Source organism: Atractosteus spatula, chromosome 11 (assembly GCF_055471065.1).
Source record: "Atractosteus spatula isolate fAtrSpa1 chromosome 11, fAtrSpa1.hap1, whole genome shotgun sequence".
NCBI lineage: Eukaryota > Metazoa > Chordata > Actinopteri > Semionotiformes > Lepisosteidae > Atractosteus > Atractosteus spatula.
This window is the reverse complement of record NC_142716.1, coordinates 43,812,218-43,834,860: the sequence shown is the minus strand read 5'-3', so window position 1 is coordinate 43,834,860 and position 22,643 is coordinate 43,812,218. Positions and strand designations below refer to the sequence as shown.

Genomic DNA, 22,643 nt, shown 5'->3' with positions numbered 1-22,643 from the left:
ATGAAACCACGTGACCAAACATCATATGACGTCTGGCTCCGGCACAAGAGAAAGGGATCAACAAGGAGAAGGCGAGGGAGTAAATTTTACAAATTACCCAGAAATAGAGGCGCCTCACTTCCAAATACCCCGATATCAGACCTCCGGCGGTGGGGAAGAGGGTCTCCCTTGAGTTTGGTGAGTCCGATGGCGGGTTTACTTCGATCGCGGACGGCACATTTGAAAGAGATGTGTTATTTTGCTGAGTGTGCACGCCTTTGCTTTGCCTGTAGATCTGTGGTGTGTGCATGTCGATGTGTGTGTGTGTGAGAGAGAGTGCATTAAAGGGCCAGACATGCTGATTCATCACGATTGGGTCATTAGGCATGCACGGCGAGTGCGGTCAGAACCGTGCGGGCACAGGGTTTTTAACAAAAGGATAAGGTGGTTGTAAAATCTCGGCTTTACCGGGGAGTCCCCTTGGTCCGGGACCTCGCTGGGCGCAAGCTGGCGCCGAGCCCCTGTCAGTCACAGTGGCAGACAGCGGCGTGGAGCGTGTTGCCGAGAAATGTGTAATGCATCTGAGCTGGACAAACCTGCTGTTTCATCAGAACGGGGCCGTGCTGAAAAACGGGCGAAAGCCGGGGCGACGGCGCTGTAGTAAGGCGGAGAGAGAGGTCAGGCTGGCCGGCTTTCTGGGAAGGTAAGGTGAGCTCAGCATCGGCTGCCGTAGCGTCGCCTGGTGCCGCTGGCCGCCGAGACGAGTCGGCTCGCAGCGCCAACTCGTTCTGCCCGTCTCGAAAAATGTGATTCTTGCGAGCAGAAAGCGCTCCTCAGTTAAGGGGGGGGGGGGGGGGGGGAAAATGTCTTCGCTACAGTAAAAGGTGTATCGCTTCATTGTATCGGGGTGATCAAGAACAAACGTTTCACTAACAAAGAAATTGTTGTAATCTTACACCGTGGATGAGAATTTGAGAGAACGGTGTAGGTCGGAGCCCGTGTTTCAAGTCGTCTTCTTACACCGTGTGACCGTTATCTTATCATTATTATTATTTTTTTAAACTATAAAAATACTAAAGGCTTGTTTTCGATTTCGAAATCGGCTCAGAAAGTACCGTATGTGCTGATTCATCACAACGTTGAATTTTGAGGCTGGGCAGGCGGCACTGGACAGGCAGTGCTGACATGGACCTGCGGACAGAGGTCTGGGCTCGGCGATAAGGATCGATGATTTTTATTTGCTGTCGGTTTAGGGAGATGAGCGACGATGCCACAGGGCCAGCAGACGGGTCCGAAAGGGGCCATGTTAGTCCCGAAACCCGCAGGGCCGTCACGACCACGAAATGAACAATAAACTTCTTGGTGGTATTTGAATTTTTTCCCCCAGTTCAGGTCGAACTGTTGTGGGGTTGTGCTGTAAATCACAAAAGGGCAATGAATGTATCTGTGTGGTGTTATGTAAAAAAAAAACACACACACACTTTCCTTTTCTCCGTATGAGAATATTTCCTGCTTCTTATTTTGAAGTCACTCAGCGGTGAACCTTAATGAGAAGTGAAACAGGTTACGCTTGCTGTTAGTAGATCGGTATGGTATGTCTCCTTTTTTTTAGATGGCCAGCTTGTGACTCAGGTCAGAGAATCGGATGAATTTTGACCGATTTCCATCATGGCCGAAGTGTTCCTCGATTATTGTGCTGGATTGTGGTTTCTATGCCTTACCCCAACACCTGGGTGAATTGTTGAAGAGCTGTGCATATCCAGTGGGAGGCATTCTTACCTGTCCAGTTATGACTGTCAATGTCAGAAAGCCTTTTCAGAAACACTAGATGTTTGACCAAAGTTCACAGCTTAGGATAACGCCTTTCTCTTTAAAGGTGGCATTCAAACTGTTTTTAACGGTTTTGATCTGTAAAGATATTGCGAAATGGATGTTGTGCTTTATATGAGAAACGCTTTGCTAGTTATTTTCAGCAGGTGATAACAGTCAGAAGTGGGCAAATCACAATCGATTTCCCAGACAAATATTTTGAAGTATGGCTGAAAGATGAAACGTTCCTTTACAGTCACTGGATGCAATGCTGAATTTGCTGTGATCTGGTCATTCTCAGCTTTTTTTTCCCCCCAATACGGGACGGCGGAGTAAATTAACACCTTTTTGTCTTTCCGCACAGAAAGTTTGAGATGTAAAAATCTGGGGAGACTGGATTGCCAAGTGGCTAAAAGTCTGTGTTTAGTGGAGGCATAGGCTGATATTTATGGCATCGAGCGTCTCACTATCTTATCTAGATGCAGTCAGAAGCTCCCGACACCCTGATACTAGAGGGTTATACCACACCTCTGTGGGAGTGTAGTGCTGTCTATTAAAGTCAATACTGGTGGTCTGTAATTATTGTTTCTGGCCTTGTTCTACTTTGAATCAGTGTGTTTACAAGCTGTCTCTAGGTCTGTCTTGGAACACCAGGGAACAATCACTCCAAAAATAGTCATTCCTTATGTGTGCCAGCTCGGCCAGTTTGAAGTAACTTCTGTGCAGTTCGGTCCACCTGCCCCTCCGCACCTTCCCCTTGTGAGCAAGATGAGTGGTACAGTCGTGTGAGGAAAAAGGGCAGTTTGTGGAAGGAATTAACAGGATTGCTGGGGAAAACGTTACGAAAGGGAAGGGCCTTCTGCCACAGCTCTGATACCTCCCACAGTGTGTAAATGACAGCCATTTGTTTTTCATCTCCTTCTGACACGCCTTCTGACTCTTTCAATGATGTTTTCTCACACAGTGTATATTTAAGTATATATGCACAATCTCTCCCATGCTGATACAGCCCCACAGCTGTGTAAATTCATCGTTTAGGCTTGCGGCTTCTTGTTTTAATTCTGCCGTTGTGGTGGCGTTATAAAATTGTAATGACTTTTAAACTTTATTTTCAGTCTGGTTCCAAGTTTTCCTTTACTGTTATGTGCGTTTGGTAGCATTTTCCTACATCATCGACTATACTGATTGTACCATACAATATAAGAGACTGTACTGACGCAACAGTGTTAAGGCTAAGCCTGGATAAAGTTATTCACTAAGTTATGTATAAATTGGCAAATGTTAAATGCAAGATGTTCAGTCTTTTTTGTCATTTTAGTCGTAATGTGTATGCTGTTAAGCAAATGCATAACATTGCCCGTGGACAGTTTATGATTTCCTTAACTCTGGTCCAAAAATTAATTACAGTTTTCAAATAGTTATGGGTAGATTTTTTTTTTTTAGTTGGGATCAGGTTTGGCAAAGCCCGAAACTAAAAAGTGTAAGCCCAGGGAAGATTACTGAAGTGTCTGACCTGGAAACATAACTGTTAAAAACAGAAGAAATAGCAAGGATGGTGAAACTACAGAGCAGAGAGGTTGTGCTGCACATAAAAAAAAAACAGCCAGAGAGATCAGAATGTTTAATATTTTTATTTTAAAAAAGGCAGCCCTACTAGTGTTTGGGTTGAAATTCAGACAATGTTCCTTAAATTCCAGCACAGAAATTGTACTTCTGCTAAAAAAATGCAATTTCTGTTCTTGCTTGAGAATGATGTAAATCATCTTAAAGGACGTAACGGTGGCAGCCTGGTAAAACAGTCTTCTTTTCTATGCTCTTTAACAGTCTATAAGAACTGAACGTCTGCTAGCTTGTGTGAAAGTCTGAAAAGGCAAATTTAAAACAACAACCTTTTCCTTCCGGGGAAAATACCCCTTTGTTTATAAGACATAAAATAAGCATCAACATGTAAAATACCAGGGGTCTCCAGACCTAGACCTGATTCCAGCAAGTCTTACGGGTTCTTCCTTGAATAAAACTCTTCTCCGTTTCTAGAGATAGGGAACACCTGTAAGTTATTAATAAAATAATTTGATCAGTTAAGTTAATTTTTGGTTCTTGAGAGAAGAATAGCATTAAGATTGTGGTCCCAAATTATCCCAAAATAACTCCACTTAACTCATCACCTTCCCGATTGATACCTGTTGGACCAGGGGCAGAGGCCTCTGGTTTATAGTATAGCTGCTGTACATTTAAAGTTAGAGTGGCAATGGAATCAGGGGGCGAGAAGCAAGAATGAATGTTTTCTACTATTTAATTTTTGTGCACACTTTCTTATTATCTATTATTTAAAATGTCCCAAATAGTTTTTAGTACCTGTTCTTACACCTCAAAATGTAAATATTAACTTAAATGTGCTATAATTGTAATGGGGGGTTTGCGTAGAATTTAGTGGTTAATGTTAGAGAGGTGTCACTGTGTTATACAGAGATTGGCAAGGTGTTTCATTTGTATAAACCCCAGTACTAATCAGACACTGTAAGTCTAATGTACAATTTCCATGTGTTGTTCAAATTTAAACGTCTTAATTTGCATCCTGTAGTGGATGATGGATTTCATTATCCTCATTTGCCATATTTTCTGAGCCATGTGGCAAGAATCTTCTGTATTTAAAATATTATTGGCAAGTGGGTTTGGAATTAAAAATTATTTGCCGGGTTTTCATACGTAATGTCTTTTTTTTTCCCGGCCCAGATTTATTATTGTGCTGTCCTTCTTTCCCTGCACAAAACAAGACTGTCTTTTTGAGGCAAATTCAGTTCAGCGTCAGTTACCGTGACTTGAGAACTCGGCTGTTAGCCTTCATAAACTGGCGTGGCTTGAGAGCGATGGGTTAGAATGATCATCAAAGGCTGCTCTTGACTTCCACTTCATTTTCTTACATTGTGCTGTATAGTTTCCATCAGGCAAGTGAAGACGGGTGATTTGCGCCCGGTGTTTTTTAGAGTTGATGGCACAGGTCAATAGTGCGTCCATGCCCCTTGACTGCGTTCGCAGCACTTGGTGTGCCTTGCACTGAATCGAGGTGTGAGAAGCATGCATTTTGTAGTTTAAAACCTGGATTGGTAAACTTTGAGGAGCATGACCCAGTACTGAGCTGATGCTCTGCCATGTAAAGTAGCAAAGAGATTCCAGTTTACTTTCACAGTAGGTTTTACTGTTGGTTGAGCCGCCTTGACTTTGGTATGATGGGATACAGTTTGAGTCTGACCGAAAGGGCACAAACAAGAGAAGGACATTTGGCATATGTGCCACGGTGAAGTTCGATTCTCTTATAACGATGGCTGGTCATAAACGAGTAGAATCTTCGTGTGCTTGCCGGACTCTTCGGGAGGTTTCCTTCTGGGGAAAGTGAAACCAAAAGGGAAGGTTTTAGAACAGTAACCAAGCCCCTCATTCTCCTTTGATTAAATGTCAGCCAGGGTGTTTGTTTTGATTGGGTAGTGAAACTCTTTGTAATAGTCTTTCTTTCTTCTTTTTTTTAACCGACCCAGGTTCATGGGAGAAACCCCCCCCAAGGTATTTAGTTAACTTATCTCCCGTTGCTCTCACTACCTCTGCGGAAAGGGAGACTAAATTAACCTACAAGGTCCTCCACAGGAAAAACGTGGTAAAAAAAAACAAGTTTGAATCCCCTGACAGTGCATCTTTTTTGCTTGTGTTAGGGAATTTGTCATTACACACAGACTTCGTACCTGAAATGGAAAACGTGTAGACAGTTTTTTTTTTTGCTCTTTTAATACCACATACCACTGATCTTGTGATTTTTTTTCTCTCTCCAGAAAGCTGCTGAACATTTTTTTTCTGCACTCCTTATTTCACGCTCTGAATACCTAGTAGTTAATAGCTTCCCTCTTATCTGTTCGCGATGCTGTATCTATATATATATAAATAGGATGCGAGCTCCACATTAAAAGAGCATCGCTGGCTTAGATGTCTCATTTTTAATTTGCTATTAAATGGTGGACGGCACATACTGATTGTTAAATTATTTACTTTACACAACAAAGGAGAGCATTGGATCATTTCATTTAAAAAACAGAATGAAATGCAAGCAGTCTTCTGAGTGAGAATTAACAGCAAGCCTCTGGAATAAAGCATTGGAAGACTTGGCTAGACCAGTAATGCCTATTGATCTTTTTCCCTGTTGTGGTTCGAACCGTTAGCCTTTGTCAGACTGAGCAGCAGCTGATCCTAGATAATGGATGTTTAGCAGAACAAAACAGAGGAGTAAAAAGGCTTCCTAGATGCATCACTTTTGGATCCTTTAATTTGAGGGCCCAGGCATAATTATCTCATTGGGCTTTCTGATTTTTGTGTTGGCAAAGTGGTTAGAATTTCTGCCACACAGTGCTGGGGTCCTGGGTTCAATCCTGGTGCTGGGGTGCTGTCTGTGTGGAGTTTGTATGTTCTGCCTGTGTTCACATGGGTTTCCTCCAGTTGCTCTGGTTTTCTCCCACAGTCCAAAGACACACTGGTAGGTTAATTGACTTCTGGAAAAACTGGCCCTGGTGTGAGAGTGTTTGTGTCTGTGTGTGCCCTGTGATGGACTGGCACCCCGTCTTGTGCCCTGCCTTGCGCCAATTGCTTGCTGGGATAGGCTCCAGCTCCTCTGTAACTCTGAATTGGATGGAGCTGTGAGGAAATGGCTTGAGGGATCCCTATAGTTTCCTACAGACACCCGGCTTGGTCAATTCAGCTGGGAGAAGTGGATCTGCTTTGCATCGGGCCTGTCGGCATTTCTGCAGTGAAGGTTTGCTAAGATATTTTAAAATAGTACAGAATTTGTAACAAGCTATACAAAGAAGTAACTTTCCACTGCATTCCAAGTTGGCTGCGGATACAGTCGAAATATGTTTTTTTTTTTCCGTGGGCTGCAGGTTGCCTTGTAAAAGATTTGAAGGTTTTGGATGATTGCACAATGTGGCGAACTAAAAAAAAAAGTCCCAACCAGAACCTTAAATGTGTAATTACTGTTTACAGTAAGTTTTGCATTGTTGTCTTGAGGTCTCTAGTCAGTGGGGGATTACTTCACTATTTCAGCACAAACCCTCAGGTCTTTACTGGCTGCAAACATCACTGACAGAAAAAAAACATTTGAGAAGTGTGGGTTTAGGGTGTGGTGTGTACACATTCGTGTTGTGTGTTTTAAGAGTTGCCTAAATCTGCCCTCCTCCGCAGTGCTCTGTTTTTTTCTGCCGTTCTGTTGAAATTGAACTGGTCTCATTTCTGGCGTGGACGCCCTGCCATAGTCAATGGTGCGGTTTCCCAGGAATTGTTAATTTTGGAGTCTTTCTCTGCAGCCATCCCAAAATGTTGAAATAGCGCAACTTTGGGAGAGGACGAATTTCGGCTATGTCTCCTGGCTGCATGGAAAAAAAAATGAGAATCCTTTATCTGCAGGATAAAAAGGGCCATTAAGAATTCTGTGCACAGTCACCCATCAGCAGCAGAATAGTATATTGTGCAGGCCACAACAGGTGAGGTGTGTTAGTCTGTCATTATGGAAAGTCCAGTGCTGGCAAGACAGCCTTTTTTTCAAAAAATGACCTTATCCAGCTACCCTATTAAAGATGCGAGCATTCTGTGTTTTCTTGTGTGTGATGTTAAAATAAACCTTGGAATTAACCTTGCAGATTGTCCCTTGTGTGTTGTTAGATGCCTTCGCCCTCGCCAGTAAATAACTGTATAAATATTCATCATGGGAGATGGGTATTGCGCCAGGGTGCTGTTAAATAATCATGCTGTTAATTAACAAATTTGAACCCCACTTGACAAGCTCGTAGCATTTTCAGAGGCAGCTACAAAAGGATGAGATAATTAAGGGACAACACAAGGCGTGTGAAAACTTGTCACATCAGCTTTTTTTTTCCTTATTCTCTTCCACTTCTAGATTTATTAACAAGAGGGTAGTGTGAATGGTGGAATGATAGGAATCTCACTCATGTTAGCTCAAGTTGAGAAACTTCCTAATTGGAGACTTGGTCCTGGTCGTTGCTGAGATCGGTGTTTTTCCCCCCCCTCCCCTTAAGCTCCTGAAAATGTGTCGAGGATGCAGTTTCAACAAGGAGGAGAAAAAAAAAACTTTCCTTCTTTTTTACTCCGTGTTCACACTCAGCATTTTTTTTTTCCTGTGGGTGTGATGTCTCTTCTACAAGTAATCAGCTCTGAGATGTCAGCATTCTTCTAGGCAATTCATAAAAATTCAGCCTGTGCCTGCAAAAGACGGCTCGGTCCCCCGCCAGCGCCCCCCCACCCCACCCCTTCTCTGTCCTTCCTCACTAAACAGGCGCAGGAGAGGTGAAATCGTTTACCGGAGGTAACACGTTTGCGTTGTGTAAGAGGAGGCTGCTTTGGAAGCTTTTCTGACATGAATATTGAAAGAGCAAACCTGTCAGCGGGGATGGCGCTGTGCGGCTGCCTCCCGTGTGCAGAGTGGCGGTGCCTGCTGTGGCTGCCGTCAAGATGTTTCCTCTTCATCGTTCGGGCCTAGTTACACAGAGGTGCTCTTCTGAAAGTCGGAGCTCAGGAGGCGCGCTGGGGAAATAACATCGTGATGCACCAAAGGCTAAAGGCATCCATGGGGCAGTGTTTGGTTTTAATTTTGTCAAACGACTTGAAAGCCCGTGCCCTTCGATCACAACAGGAGACAAACCAGGACAAACCAGGAACCATTTTGTGACTGCCTGCGTGTAAACCCTTTACTGAAGTACTAAATTATTAAAGTAGATCAAATTATTCTTTTTAATGCTTCTCTCTTCTCATAAGTATCGCTGAATTTGTTTCCCTGAATTAACTTTTGTTTTAGATGTGTGGGATTAAGAGCAGCCCTGTGTTCTCGTGGCTTCCCAGACTATTTTTAGTCTTCATTTGACTTTTTTTTGTGTGTGTGTGGAGAATTTTAGGTACAGTAACAGCCGGCCTGTTAGCTCCATGTTGTAGATTTCCAGATGCTTGGTCAGTCAGAACTTTGTTTGGTCCCTTCTCAGTTTTTACTTCCATTTCATACTCGTAATGGGTGGGTTTATGGCTGGAAGGTGCTACTTGCTAAGCAGGTTCCCTGTTTCATACAATAGCTGCTGTAAAATCACAATTTTGTAACAGCTTGGTTAATGTGGGTTAGTGTGTTCTTTGTCAATACTCCCCCTCTCTGCCTGTGGGCGTCTGATTTGGGTTCAGTTGCGCTCCGTTCATATCATAGGAATGCTTGTCTTGGTTGATACTGTGTTTCTTTATTTAGCTTCAGAGAATTTTTTTTCTATTTTATTCTTATTCTTGGTGGGGGGGGGGGAAATCTCCTTATAGCGTTGTTGGAAAATTGTTCCTGTATGGTTTGGAAAGAGTGATTGCAGTAATTTCTTCTTGAACTGAAATAAAAGAACTGATGGATTGTCGGTAGAGTGTATTCAGAAATGAATTTAAATATGCTACTTTACACAGTGGATTCAAGTTACAGACAACCCAAGCTTGGAGGATATTTCCACATTTAGTCCACTATTGGATACAAATGGTTAGTTCTTTTGCAAATTATTAAAATCCACCAATCATAAATACCTCCCCCAAAACATTTACATATTTAATATGTTTATGATTTATTTCTACAATATAAATTACTCTCAACTGCCTGCAAAAGAAATAGAAGTTAATTAAGTCTCTGGTACAAATGAATCTGCCTTGAAGCATTTTTAAATATTGTCTTTATTGTCCTCATTAAAATGGAAGAAATCTTATAGGTTTTTTTTAAGCAGTCAATGTAAGACGCTGTACATTGCTGATGCATATTAGAAAATAATCCATATGATTCCAATAAGTTTAATAATAAACAATTAATAGCAAAGTTAATATTCTAAATTTACTTAATGCTTGTTTAATATGTAGCAAAATGCAGCCTAGTTTATTTTCTGTTTAAAGCAGGTTTAGAATTTAAGGAAATTGGTGAACTGCACTCTGCTTAAGTACCTACATGTATGGAAGTTGTACTGGGAATTGTCTGAAAAGTTGTTTTTTAAGTTTCCCGAATTTTGCCAGAGAATGACTTCAGAGCAGTTTTTGAGCCGTGTTACCAAATCACTTCTGTAGCTTTGTGTTTGTTTTACACCTTTAACTGATTTAGTCTTAGTTCAGAATTTCTTAAAAGTGGCAGGAATGCAGAGCATGTCTTGGAGAGTAATGGAAGTGTACGAAAGCAGTGAAAAGGCGAAATAAATACTGAATCCATTAATTCATTTCAGAAATATTCTCCTCCTCCCAAGTGACTTGCTGTGTGTGTGCACTCTGTGGGGCTTGTTTGGCTTCCCTGGAGCATTATGGGATAGTGCTGAGTTGTGGGGTGGGGGTGCGGTAGCCCAGTGTTGGTGGAGATTAGGAATCTGCTGAGTCAGGGTGACTTGATCCCATGATATTTGCGCAGTCACACTGCACAATGGTTTGCTTTTATCACGCAGTATTCAAGAAGCATTTATAGAAATCTGTGGTGACTTCCACTGGTACTTTGTATACAAAGTTATTTTACTTTTTGTAACTTTCCTGTTGCACCTGTTTCAGTGGAAATCTCTGTGCTACAGACCTTGAATCTTGAAACAGATCAGAGACTCATAAAAGTCCACATGGCCCTGATCCTACTCACTGCGTTAAGATTTCTTCCCTGGTTTTCCCTGCAGGCTCAACGTCTTTGAGCTTGTTCAGTTGTAAAAGAGAAAAAAAACCAGCAACTCCTCTGTTGCTTCAGTGTTTTCTTCACTTTTTTATATATTTGTCTAACAGAGTGTTAAGATCTATAGTGAGAACACTTTGTTTTATACATTTGTCTCTGCTAATATATAAAACAATTGTTAGTGTAACCGTAACATAATTGAAATATAAGTTCTAAGTAGCAGAATATAAAGGGCTGGTGCTCAAGGTTTCTTGTATTTTATTGGGCATTAAGGGTGAATTCTCTCTTGCCTTTAAATACCCTTTTTATCGCCATACCTTGATGCAGTCCATTCAGAACTGACTGCTGCATTCAGGGAGTTGCAGAACGTCCTCACCTGTGTGAGGCTGAGTGCCCCCACCTGCACCTGGCAGTTCCCGTGACGATACCCAGGTGGGGTGCCACTCCGCTTCTCCCTGTGTCTCTCAGGCTGGCACGGAGGACCAGCAGCCATTGCAGTGGGAGCAGTGGGTCGCTTGCTGACACAGGCTTTGCTGTCTGTGAAGTAAGCAGTGACAAGCTGCTGCTGAGTGCAACAAAAGCCACTGATGACCCCGTGGCTTCGCTGACCTTCAGCTTGCTGTGCAGTTTGGAACTGCCATGTGTGCTCTTCTGCAGGAGTACGGTTCTCATCATTGTCTCTTTCGAGCAGTTTCTTAGCTTGTCATTACACCCAGGAAATCCCCTGGAATATTCTTAAAAGACAATAACACCTCAGTCTTGTTGGGGACCATTTCACAGCCTCGCTTGAAAGTCCCTACGTTTCTTCATCTGCATAATAATAGGAAGAATTGCTTAGCAGATGCCCTTGTCCAGAGCTGGCCGAGCATTAATGAACCTTAGCATGAAGTGCTGTATCAGAAGGAATCTGATTTTGATTACAAGAAAAGCATGAAACAATTAAGTATATAAAACGTCTTCATAGATGAGCACAATAATGCCAGTAAATCCAGTGCAACACAGAAACGGAGGCAGTGAACACCTACAGAAGCACAGACCGCACGCGGGCTGGAGCCAGACGTAAGTGGTTATGTAGACATCTGCCTGGTATGTGTTCCATGTAGAGAATTGCAACAAGTGAATTACATGTCAAGATTGAGAATAAAAACATTTTTTGCGGCACAGTGTAGAGAGGGGAACGAGCAGGGGAAATGAGTTTCTGTTCAGTGTTAAACGTATTACCAAACAGGCTAGATGGTCTCCTTCCAGTGATAAACTTCCTTGTGTTCTTATGAAAGCCCTTTAATTTGATTGTCTTAAAGGCATCTTCACTTGGGGGAAATGGTCACATCTGGTGCTGCTGTTGGCCCAGGGCAGATAGCATGGAGATGATTCCGACGCTCCTTCCCGATTGGCCGATACGCTCTTTTACGCTGTTGTGATTTTAGGAGCGCCGATCGGTGCTTCATGACGACCCCAGCTCTTCTGTGGGACTCTTAACACAGACTCCCAGCGGTGAGGCATACCTACGCACGTGGCGAGATGTGCCGCGTAGAATTTTCTTTCGAAATGAGAGGAAAACTGCTCTGTAGCTAGGAGTTGGGGAAGTACGTACAGTAACTGTGACTGGGTAGACGTAAGTGGCTGAAAGTTCTTTGGAGTACTTCAGCAAAATGACATTTTAGTGCTCCAAACTCAAGTTTCTCATTATTTGTTTTCCATTCTTCGATGTGTCGATCTGAGGTCAAAATATAGCAAGCAGACGTTGAGAGGTTTAGTGAAGGTAATGAAATAAGGGATAGATTTTTTTTTTTTCATTCTGTTGTTTTCTTAGAAATGGTTGAAAACCACTGTGCCACCAAGGAGCCTGCAGGAAACAGGAAACTGGAGGTTGTTATCTTTCTCACATTCAGTGTCCTACTTTTAAGAGTGGCAGGGTTCAGAATGCTTGTTAAACAAAACCTGACAGAATTTTTCGCCTTTCGTGTTATGGAAAATTGTTGGGGTTTTAGATCAGCTCGTTTCAAACATGCTCTTACAGTACGTAGACTTGAGGATAAGAAGGTGCAGGATTAAAATAAACATATCTGGTTGTTTTAGTACTCTGTTTCATTATTTAAAAAAAACCATTGTAATAGTAATGTGCAGTGGAGTCCGTTTCTGCAGAAACAGCAGTTCCTTACTGGGGAAGTTCAGTTATAGCGGCTGTTGTGCACGGAGATCGCCTCTCAGTTATTAAAGATTTTAAACTTGTTTTGTTTTCTCTGCAGACCTGTGTTGTCGGAACCGGCTCTCGTGGTATGACGACCGCTAACAAGGGAAGCAAAGCCTTGAAGGTGAGGCAGTAAGGCGCTTGGAAATGACAAGTGCGTTTTAAAGCCTTTCTCCTTCGGAAATATTGCCTTTGGGCATTTATTAGCTTTGCTTTCTGCCTTCTTCACATTTGACCTCGATGAAGATGCAAGTTCTTGGTTTGATACCCTGCTAGCCGGTGAGTTACATCATATCGCCTCCTGTGGCAGCTGGACTGTGAGTTACTGTACAGTGAGGGCAGCATATCGCCTCCTGTGGCAGCTAGCCTGTGAGCTTGCAGTGAGGGCAGCATATCGCCTCCTGTGGCACTGATAGCCTGATAGTTCGCAGATAGTCTGTGAGCTCTCAATGAGGGGAGAATATCACCTCTTGTGGCAGCTAGCCTGTGGGCTTTCTTTAAACACTTCTTTAAAAATGTGGAAATCCTGAACCTGAAGCCTGAGGAGGCCTCATAAGGACCAAAGCAGAATTTAAAGCTGCTTGTTTCTCATCCTGGTTTCACCAGACTCAAAATCCACAACCAGTCACAACATGTTTATATCCCCAGGAGCATTGCACAGCAGGAAATTGTAAAAACAGGCTATCAAATGTGCTTTTACATTTGGGTCACTTAGTTATTAATAACTGAGTGGCCGGAAGTGGTTCGCTACTTGCACCAGAATGGGCTGCTTTTGTTCTTGGTGCTTTTCCATCCAAATAAATAAGTTAGATTTTCTGAAGTGATACCAGGGGATACACAGTGGTTAGCATTGCTGCCTGGGAGCTCTGGTGCCCTGGGTTCAGTTCCTGACCTCGGATGCTATTTTTGTGGAGTTTGTATGTTCTCTTCACGTTTCGCGTGGGTTTCCTCCAGGCGCTCCCGTTTCTTCCCACAGATCAAAGACGTACTTGCAGGTTTATGGGCTCCTGGGAAAATCGCACCCACTGTGTGTTTGTGTCTGGCTGTGCCCTGCGTTGGACTGGCGTCCCGTCCATGGTGTACCCTGCCTTGTGCCCGCTGTTTGCTGGGACAGGCTCCGGCTCCACCTGCGACCCTGAATTGGGTGAAGTGGGCAGAAGATGGAAGGGTGGATGCAGTGATGCCGAAAGGAGCTGCGCTGGTTTATCCGTTTTTGATTTGGGTGCTCTCTGGCCTCTTTCAGGTGAAAAGGGAACCGGGGGAGAATGGCACCAGCCTCACGGACGAGGAGCTAGTGACGATGTCGGTGCGGGAGCTGAACCAGCACCTGCGCGGCCTGTCCAAGGAGGAGATCCTGCAGCTGAAACAGCGGCGGCGCACGCTGAAGAACCGCGGCTACGCGGCCAGCTGCCGGGTGAAGCGGGTGACGCAGAAGGAGGAGCTGGAGAAGCAGAAGGCCGAGCTGCAGCAGGAGGTGGAGAAGCTGGCCTCGGAGAACGCCAGCATGAAGGTGGAGCTGGACGCCCTGCGCTCCAAATACGAGGCCCTCCAGAACTTCGCCCGGACAGTCGCCCGCAGCCCCGTGGCCCCCGCCCGGGGCCCCATCGCTTCCGTCATCGGCCCCCTCATTCCTGGCAAGGTGGCCACCACCAGCGTTATCACAATAGTCAAGTCAAAAACTGACGCTAGGTCTTAGTATCTAGCAGGGCAGGAGCCGTTGGGAGGAACTGGTCAGTGCATCATAATTGAGCACAGAGCTTCATTGTTTGTGTTACCCCTCAAACTGAGCACCTCCCCTCTCCCTCCCCACCCCATCTCCCATCACCCCCCGCCAGCAGCAGCAGCAGCAGCAGGAGGAGGAGGAGGGGCAGCGGCCTCCTTGGGGGTGCGGGAGGGTGTAGCACGAGCTGGCGGGGGTCTGTTGTGGTAGTGGCACCCTGCCAGCGTCTCACCCCGTCACCCTTGGGAGGCTGATCGTTTTACCTCCCGAGTGGCCAGGCATCAAGGCAAGACCGTCCAGGGGAAGTTGCCACCTGCACTTAACCGCGACGGTGTAACGTCAGGTCGAATTGGGTATTGCCGGAGGGGTAGGTCGGGCCAGCCGACCTAGATGTCCGTGTGAAGACCTCTCTGGATCAGATTTGTCAGGGTTTTATGGCAGGCGTTGGTCGCAAGGGTCCAAGTGTGAGCTCTGTCTGCTGTTTTCGAATTTGTGGTTGCCGGTTCCTTTTTTTCCCTGTTTTCGATATAATTTATTTATCAATGTCTTTTCCGTCCTAATACACCCTATGGGATATTACACGTTATTGACTGCACTGGTTAAGAAGGCCCCGGAATCCAGATTTGTCTCCCTAGTTTGGGTACGAGCTTGCAAATCCGAGAATTAATTTCATGCCTTTTTACAAGCACAGCTGAGAATATTTTATCAATTGTTGCAAAGTTCAGTGAAATCACAGCACAAAACCATTTCTTTTACAGAGGGGTTGAGTGTAGGCAGACCACATTTTATATCCCATTCACATGCGTTTTTCAAACTGTGCCTAATATTTTGCACTGACCAACCGTATTTTGAAAAAGACAAAAATCTGTAAGTGTTCACCTGTTTCAGAGTTGTACAGTATCTGAATGGCAGTGAAATACATTCGCTCAGATGACCAATTTATGTGATTGGGTAGTCCATTTTTTAATTAAACAAAAAAAGGTAAAAAATTGAGGTGTTTGTTTAACTTTTTGGGAAGTTGCGCAATTTTTGTAATATATTCCATGTCTGGAATAAGCTGGTATTCTTTGTAGATGTTTACGAGTATTGTTATGAAGACAATTCAATTGGAAAAGCAATACAAAAATATTTAAGTATGGAAAAGTTTGTTTGTCAGTGTTAGGAATCCCAAGCTTTAGTTCTTAAACTATTGACTGCTCAATTTATTGGTTGAATGGAAGAAAATGCTTTTCTGATTTGCTGAAGATTCACCTTTACTATTTTTTTTGGCTCATGATATTTGCAAAGTTAGCTTTTCTGGGTCTCGCACCTAAAATTGCACTTGTGTGCAACATCAGAGAGCTGCCAAACAACACCGCAGTGTTTTGGAGAACCGATGACAACGTAAGCACATGTTTTGTTATTTCCATTCAATTCGAGAGACGTGTGAAAAAGACTCAATTAACCTTTTGTTGTCCATCATTTAAAAATGTCCCGTGAAGGGGCTTTCAGTCACACAGAGCCTACGGTAAAAAAAATGGCAAATACTTTTTTTTGGTAATAAAATGGGGACTAGCTGACCACATAAATAGACAGCTGTGTAATCACAGGAGCTTTACTATAAAATTGTTAGTGTATGTATTTTAAGGATCTTTGTCCGCGTTCAAGTGTTGATTTTTATAAATACATAGAGTATCTTACATTATTTATAAAACCTCTTAAAAAAAGTACAAAAAAACTTGTTTGATATCCTTTTTGCAATTGTACCAAAAGTGGCTTATTATTGAAGTCGATAGCTTTTCTAGTGCATAGGCGCGTACTGTGGATTAGCGCGTGGCGTGACGTTTAAGTGACAAGGTGACAGTATTGTTCACTATATGGATGTAATGCTGTACTTTTCTTTTTTAAAAAAAAAAGATTACTGGTGATGTAAACAGAGCCTGTTGTCTTTCAGAACCCCCTTTTTATTGGATTCTGTCAACACTGCCTTCTCGCGCTGTTTGATGGCATAACGAAATCATGCGCCGCTAACTATTAAAAAAAAATGTATCCCCGTCGGCTCCGAAAATCTGAGTGATTTAGGAATTTATATTGCCTGCTTTTGGCAATAGTTTTGCGTGTCAGTGTGAAAAATGATACTGTGGGATGACTTGCCGGGGTCCGAGTCCTCCCTTCATCCAGCAGGGAAATGTAGGTCTCCTCCTTGGGTTTTAATAATAATAATGGAAATCGCCTCACAGCTTTGAACCCTAAGGGTTTCTGTGCCACATTGGTATTGTGCTTGTGTGTGCGCGAACAACGAAGCGAGAGAAAGCTCAGCCTCATCTTTATGTACGAGATGCACTGTGGTAATATACACATTTTCCAAATGCTGAGAAATTGAAAGCCGTTTCCTTGGCTTCCACAAAGCAGGGCTCTTTGTGTGCGCTCTTTAGAATTGGTGTTCGGCTTCATTAAGTATTCCTGTTGATCTGGCGTGGGGAGATCTGTTCAGCTTTCAGATAACAAAACTGCTGCGGGGGTCTGAAAGTAGGAAACATCAGAATGAAAGCGCGACTGTGTACATCACCTTTCTTAAGTTATTTTTGTGATGTGTGATTTCTGTATATTTCTCTGCTATATTTAAGGCAAAAAACATTTTTTTCAATTATTATTATTATTATTATTATGATTATTTTTTATTAATGCCAGGGATGTGTGACTCTTCTGCACTGTGTAAAAAAAGCGTCATAATAGCTACTGCCATTTTGCAAGGGGCCCCATTTTCAATAGAATTTAATCAGAACCAGCAGATTTTACTGCTGAGCAGTAGGTAGTTTCTTGTGGCTGTTTAATAGAGAAAGCAAATTTGCATACTAAAGAAAGCCAAAAGAGACTTTTCAGTGTTCTTGGAATTACTATTGGCTGCAGTTAAAACTTTTTCTGTGCAACCAATGAGTTTTTTAAAATGTTAAATTGCATCCGTTTCAAACAATGCTGGTACTAACAAATCTTTTGCTTGGGGGGAAAAATATGATATTGAACATATTAGCTTTAAAGGTAGTTGAAAATAAATACAGTGTATTCCACAACTATAAAGTGCAACAAGTTTTAAAACTTCTCAATAGAAGGTATATTTTGTAACGGGTTTAGTTCAAAACCTGTTCTTATTCGTCTTCTAAGAAATGTATTTATTTAAATGCTGTATTAATATCAAGTGCGAAGGAACAACAGGGCTTGATTTTTTTTCTTTTTGTATATGAAATATTTAAAAGGTTGAATGCTTTTTCAAAAAAATGTTGTCTTTATGTAACAGTATACAGTATGTTTATGAGGACAGATTATAATGGAAAACCTTGTTAAACATCAGTAAAAATGGCTTGTCAAGGACCAGAAAGGAAATGCACCTGGGGCAGCACGGTGATGCAGTGATTTGCATCTCTGCCTCGTAGCGCTGGGGCCCCGGGTTCAGTGCTGGAGTCCTTGGGGTGCTATCTGCATGGAGTTTGCATGTTCTCCACACCTTCACTTGGGTTTCCTCCAGGCGCTCTGGTTTTCTTCCCACTGTCTAAAGACATGTTGGTAGGTTCATTGGCTTCTGGGGAAACTGGCCCGGGTGTGAGTGTGAGTATGTGTGCCCTGTGGTGGACTGGCGTCCAGTCCAGGGTGTGCCCTGCCTTGCGCGTGTTGCTTGCCGGGATAGGCTCCGGCTCCCCTGCGACTCCGTATTGGAAAATGCAGTTAGAAAACGGATGAAAGGAAATGTACTGAAACCGAAATTACCTTAAAAAAATTAAACGAAAGAGTATGAAAGGTTTTTAGTTAAACTAAAACAAGAAAGCAGTGGGGTCCAATGCAAATTGGTCAATAGCACAACAATTGAATGCCTTTTCCAAAGTTTGATGTTCCTCTTTATATCGACAGAGTGACAAGTTAAACAGTTAAAGGCCAAGTGTTTCCTATTTAGTTTTATTTTTGAATGTGCTCTCCGAGTTCATTTTTTCAGAGAAGACATGTTTTGCGCAGGTTGTGTAGTTTTTGCTACACACGGGTTTGACAAGGTCTGTGTCAGCTCTCTACTGGCCAGTGCAAGGTAAAGATGTTCTTTACCTTGAAATTCCCTTGATTGAAGTTCCCTGTCCCTCACAGCATTGCACCACTGCTCATATTGTGCAACTGTAGTTGGGAAAATTATTTCCCTTTCTTTGTGAATTGTGAAAAGATCATTAATATACTGCCCTTTTTTGATGGCATTCTACCAATTAGAAATTTGCTCAGGAATGCAGAGGATGTGAGATCACTTTTTGTAACAGGCTATTCAATGTTTTGGGACCATATCATGTGACACAAGGAGTTGCCTTTAAAACCCAAGACGGGGAGCATGTACAGTATATAAATCGGTCTGTGGATTAGGGCTACTCCCGATTAGTAAGGGCTCATGTTCACTTGAAAACATTTTAAGAAACCAAAATCCAAAACGGGATTTCAACAGAGATTAATGCTGCCGAAGGATCTTACACTGAGCATTTCTGACATGAGAAACTATTTTACCTCTAAAGTGGACCTGAACTCTTCCTCCCTCACACAAGGAAGTACTAAGAATATATATTTGTTCTGACATTTTACAAGCTCTCGAAAAGCCGCAAAATCACATTATAAAGTAACTAAGCTTATTTGCTTTTCCTTCAGAGACCCGACCGTGAATGCTAGGAGAGAAGCTAAAAGATGCAAAGCCCAGGAGACAAAGGTTTTTAGATGAGCTGCTCTGAGTGACAAAGGAGAGAGAACCTTAGCGAATTGCTGGTCTTTTGAACTTGCTTCCTGCTCAACACTTGGCCTTTACAATGCATTTAACTTAAAAACGTCTGAACACTGGAAATCACGCCTGAGGCATTTAATCCGAATAATATGTGTGTGTATATATATATCGCTCTATATATATATTATGCATACATCTTCTCTTTTTAAAAAAAGTAATTGACAAGACATGATTTGACTGGTTATCTGTGAAACTGCTCTAAGGAAGATGATCCTGATTCTTGGCATTGCCTTGTTTCAATGTTAACATTCTGTTTTTGCTGTGACGGTCCTGTAGTGTTACCCTCTGTGAACAATGTGTAAAGGTTTTTAAGTGCTTGTTTTGGCAAGCGCCTTGTGTCATTCATTTCTCTTCTGGAGACATGTGGCGTACGTGCGTACGTCGTGGTGACTGTTGTGAAAAAGTGAACCTTTTTAAATATGCAACTCAGTGGACTACAGTGAGAGACTAGAGCTCAGAGCTACGAGTAGTGATGTTGTAAAGTGACAAAAGTCAATAGTTTTATACAGAGTGCTTATCTGTCTATGATTCTTCTTGAATTCATTTTCCCTCCCTTTCACCGAGCAAAAGAATAACCCTTTACTTCCGTCATCTGTACAGTTGTTAAAGTACAGGGTATTTAGTAGGAAATGAACGTTGATTTTTAATGACATCCTTGCACCATGCAAACAATCTTCTCCATTTTTTTCCTCATTTGGTGCAGTTTCCTTGCCTTTTCAGTTTTGTGCTCGTAAGACAAGGCAAAAATTGTACTTGTAGAATGAATGCAAGCACAAATGAACCCCTCTCTGCCTCCTCTATTTTAAAAACGATCTGGAATGCCAATCATCCCTGTCCAGGCAATGGACAAAACTTTGGGGGAGGAGGTGGGAGTGCAGCCTTCCCCCTCGTATTCTGTAACAGATGAAATATTTGTGGACTCCTTTCATCAGGCCTGACTTTCTAAAAAGATAGCAGACTTCTTTATCTCCTGTTCCCAGATCAGATAAGTCCTGGTCAAAGCAGAGGACGCAAACGCAGAGTTCCTCCAGATTGTGACAGGGCGTGCGAGTTTGTGTTGAATAGCTGAGTAGTCCGTACTGTATTTTGCTGTATGGAGGGAACCGTTGTTGACTTCCAGGGTGGTCCCATGCCTTATCAACTCTGTTTAACACCGCTGGTTGCTGGAGCTCCCCTTTAAGATAAACTAGAATCAGTTTCCATAAGGTATACCTGGCTAAGGAAGAAAAGAGGTTTGAAGATTGTGGATGATAATAGATCAGACACCCCTTTTTTTAATCAGGAGGAAAACGGGGCAGCGGGCTTACTCACTGAATTTAGAATTCTTCACATAGTGTTTGTTGTTGTTAAAGAGTTTTAAATAATAAACTCCCTATGTTGCTGCTAGACCAATTACTATGACTTAGGCATATGTTGAAGTTCTTTATGCTTTGAGTAAATCTGCAAGTATCAACCCCAGCTTCTTAGAAATAATAATGTTTAAGCCCTTTTACTGTTAATATTTGGTATTTATGTTAATAGCACTATTGTGAGTACCTCTGCAGTCATCTTTTACTTTATTAAACACCCTTTTGGTCACGAATGAGATGTAATATATGTATTTTAAAAAAGAAGAAATAGTTTATCAGCACTTACGTGACAAAAATCTAAGCTTTAGACTGCTATTTTATTTTTAATCAAACCACATGTCTTCGTCAACCGGTAAACGTGATTTGGCAAGTTTAAATATCTTGCTCTTCAAGAATAGGTTTCTGTGTCTCAAAAGTGTAAAGTGAGAAAATTAAAGCTATACAAAAGTAGTGAGTTTTATGAATATGGTAAATAACAATAATAAAATCTGTTTTTGTTATTTTTCTGTCTGGGGTGTAATAAGTTATGATATCACAGTACTTTGTATGAAAAATACATAAAATAAAAGTCCATTTAATTGTATTTATTAACTAAATTATTGTACTTTTTTGCAATCTGTAGATAAGTAAAATGATGTATTCATATATAACAACCATGAAATTAACTGTTTCATTCTCAGTCGGACGCGTCTTTAATTTATTGATGTATATACTGTATGTTTGTTGATATACAGCTTACTTTATTTTGTATATGACCAATAAACACATTTTGAAAAAGACTACCTATGCTTTTTTAATGTATGAGAAATATTGTTTCTGAACAAATGTGGTGTTGAAATACTGGCCCTTAATGACCCAGTTGTTTGTAAAAAAATAAAACCCCAAACTAAATGGGAATTCTTTTGGAAAAGGGTATTTCAGCCCAGGGTGGTGTGAAGAGAAGGAGACCATTTAAGCAGTGTGATTTCTTTTTGCAGGATCCAAAAAAATAGCAAATGACCCAGTTTAAGCAACCTCAGTGGACGTATTTTTGGCCTGACATTAGTAAAACATGACAGAGTCATGAAGGATGTCTAGGTGTGCTTGTCCTTAATGAGGACACACAGTCGTCTTGATATTTGTCTTCTCAACCCAAGTGCCTAGAGAGGGTTAGGAAGAGATGTGGTACCTTACATGCCAGCAACACCCACATTCTTCATGTGTGACTTCTACACATTATGTGCTGAATAAAACTAAATGACTTGGAATCTTAAAGAGGTACAACTGACTGTGCATGTATGAATGTATATAGATTGTTAATTGGGTCTGCAATATGTTTAATTGTTAAACATATTAAACTGATTTTTTTCTAAACTTTTTCCAAATACTGTCCAGATTACAGATTGATAGATGGACAGGTAAGCTATGATGAATATACACACACAGGCCATGCCAAAAAACAGCCTTTACATATCCAAAAAAATGGATTGGATAGAACATTCCATGAAGATCTTTCTTGTTTGTAGTAAAGAATATCTGAGCTTTTCGGGGGAAAGCTAGCAAGAAGGCACTAATTGTTTAATGAACCTTCTTCCTTCTTCTGTGTTTGCTTCAAGGCGAGTCGAATAAGTGAGTTGCGCTCAGTCCAGTCAGCAAGAAAGAATGCAACGAGATAAAAGTGCTTCGTTATCTTTCCAAAGCAGGGCTAACCTTATTTGCTTATGGATTTTTGTCATTTTAATTTTTCTGGCTTGCTCGAGTGTGTGTTTGAGGACCAAGCAGGGTACTGTGTGCTCCTCTCATCTGGTTTGGGATCTGTCACCCCATCTGGTTTGCCCTTTTGCTGCCTCTCGGCATTTTTATTTAAGGAATTCTCAGGATCAGAACAAAAGCCATTGCAGAGGACTGCGATGGGACTCCTGCTCTGCTGTAGTCTTCGCATTTCAAAAGACATTGGGGCAAAACAGTGCTCTTTGTGGCTCATTCTCCCATCATTCATTGCTGTTTTTACCATGACTGTGTTTTGTGCTGTTAAGGAAAAAGCCCAGTTTTTCCATAGCTATTTCCTTAAATTGTAAGAAAAAAAAAACAACCAACTACTGAACTAATTGAAAGACAAAAACCTGAAAAGCAACCTGTCATCGATG

The 22,643-nt window shown here is 42.0% G+C and overlaps 1 protein-coding gene across 4 annotated transcripts; it reads left to right on the top strand.

Annotated features, from left to right (window-relative positions):
- mafgb (MAF bZIP transcription factor Gb) lies at positions 1–21,295 on the top strand. Of its 4 annotated transcripts, XM_088928218.1 has the most exons (4): positions 54–177; positions 591–682; positions 12,730–12,795; positions 13,915–21,295. In XM_088928218.1, exons 3-4 carry the CDS (start codon positions 12,760–12,762, stop codon positions 14,365–14,367), a joined length of 489 nt encoding a protein of 162 aa, XP_088784344.1. In that variant the 5' UTR covers positions 54–177; positions 591–682; positions 12,730–12,759; the 3' UTR covers positions 14,368–21,295. The 4 variants fall into 4 exon arrangements, with proteins under 4 accessions (XP_088784343.1, XP_088784344.1, XP_088784345.1 ...); XM_088928217.1 differs by lacking the exon at positions 591–682 and having other exon boundaries at positions 1–177; XM_088928219.1 differs by lacking the exon at positions 54–177 and having other exon boundaries at positions 309–682.
- The last annotated feature ends 1,348 nt before the right edge of the window (positions 21,296–22,643 follow it).

Bases quoted from the DNA above. Each gene is read 5' to 3' on its own strand.
- mafgb (XM_088928217.1), top strand. From the start codon at position 1: ATGAAACCACGTGACCAAACATCATATGACGTCTGGCTCCGGCACAAG. The intron at 178-12,729 runs GTGAGTCCGATG...TTTTCTCTGCAG, and splicing joins GAGGGTCTCCCTTGAGTTTG to ACCTGTGTTGTCGGAACCGG. The intron at 12,796-13,914 runs GTGAGGCAGTAA...GGCCTCTTTCAG, and splicing joins AGGGAAGCAAAGCCTTGAAG to GTGAAAAGGGAACCGGGGGA.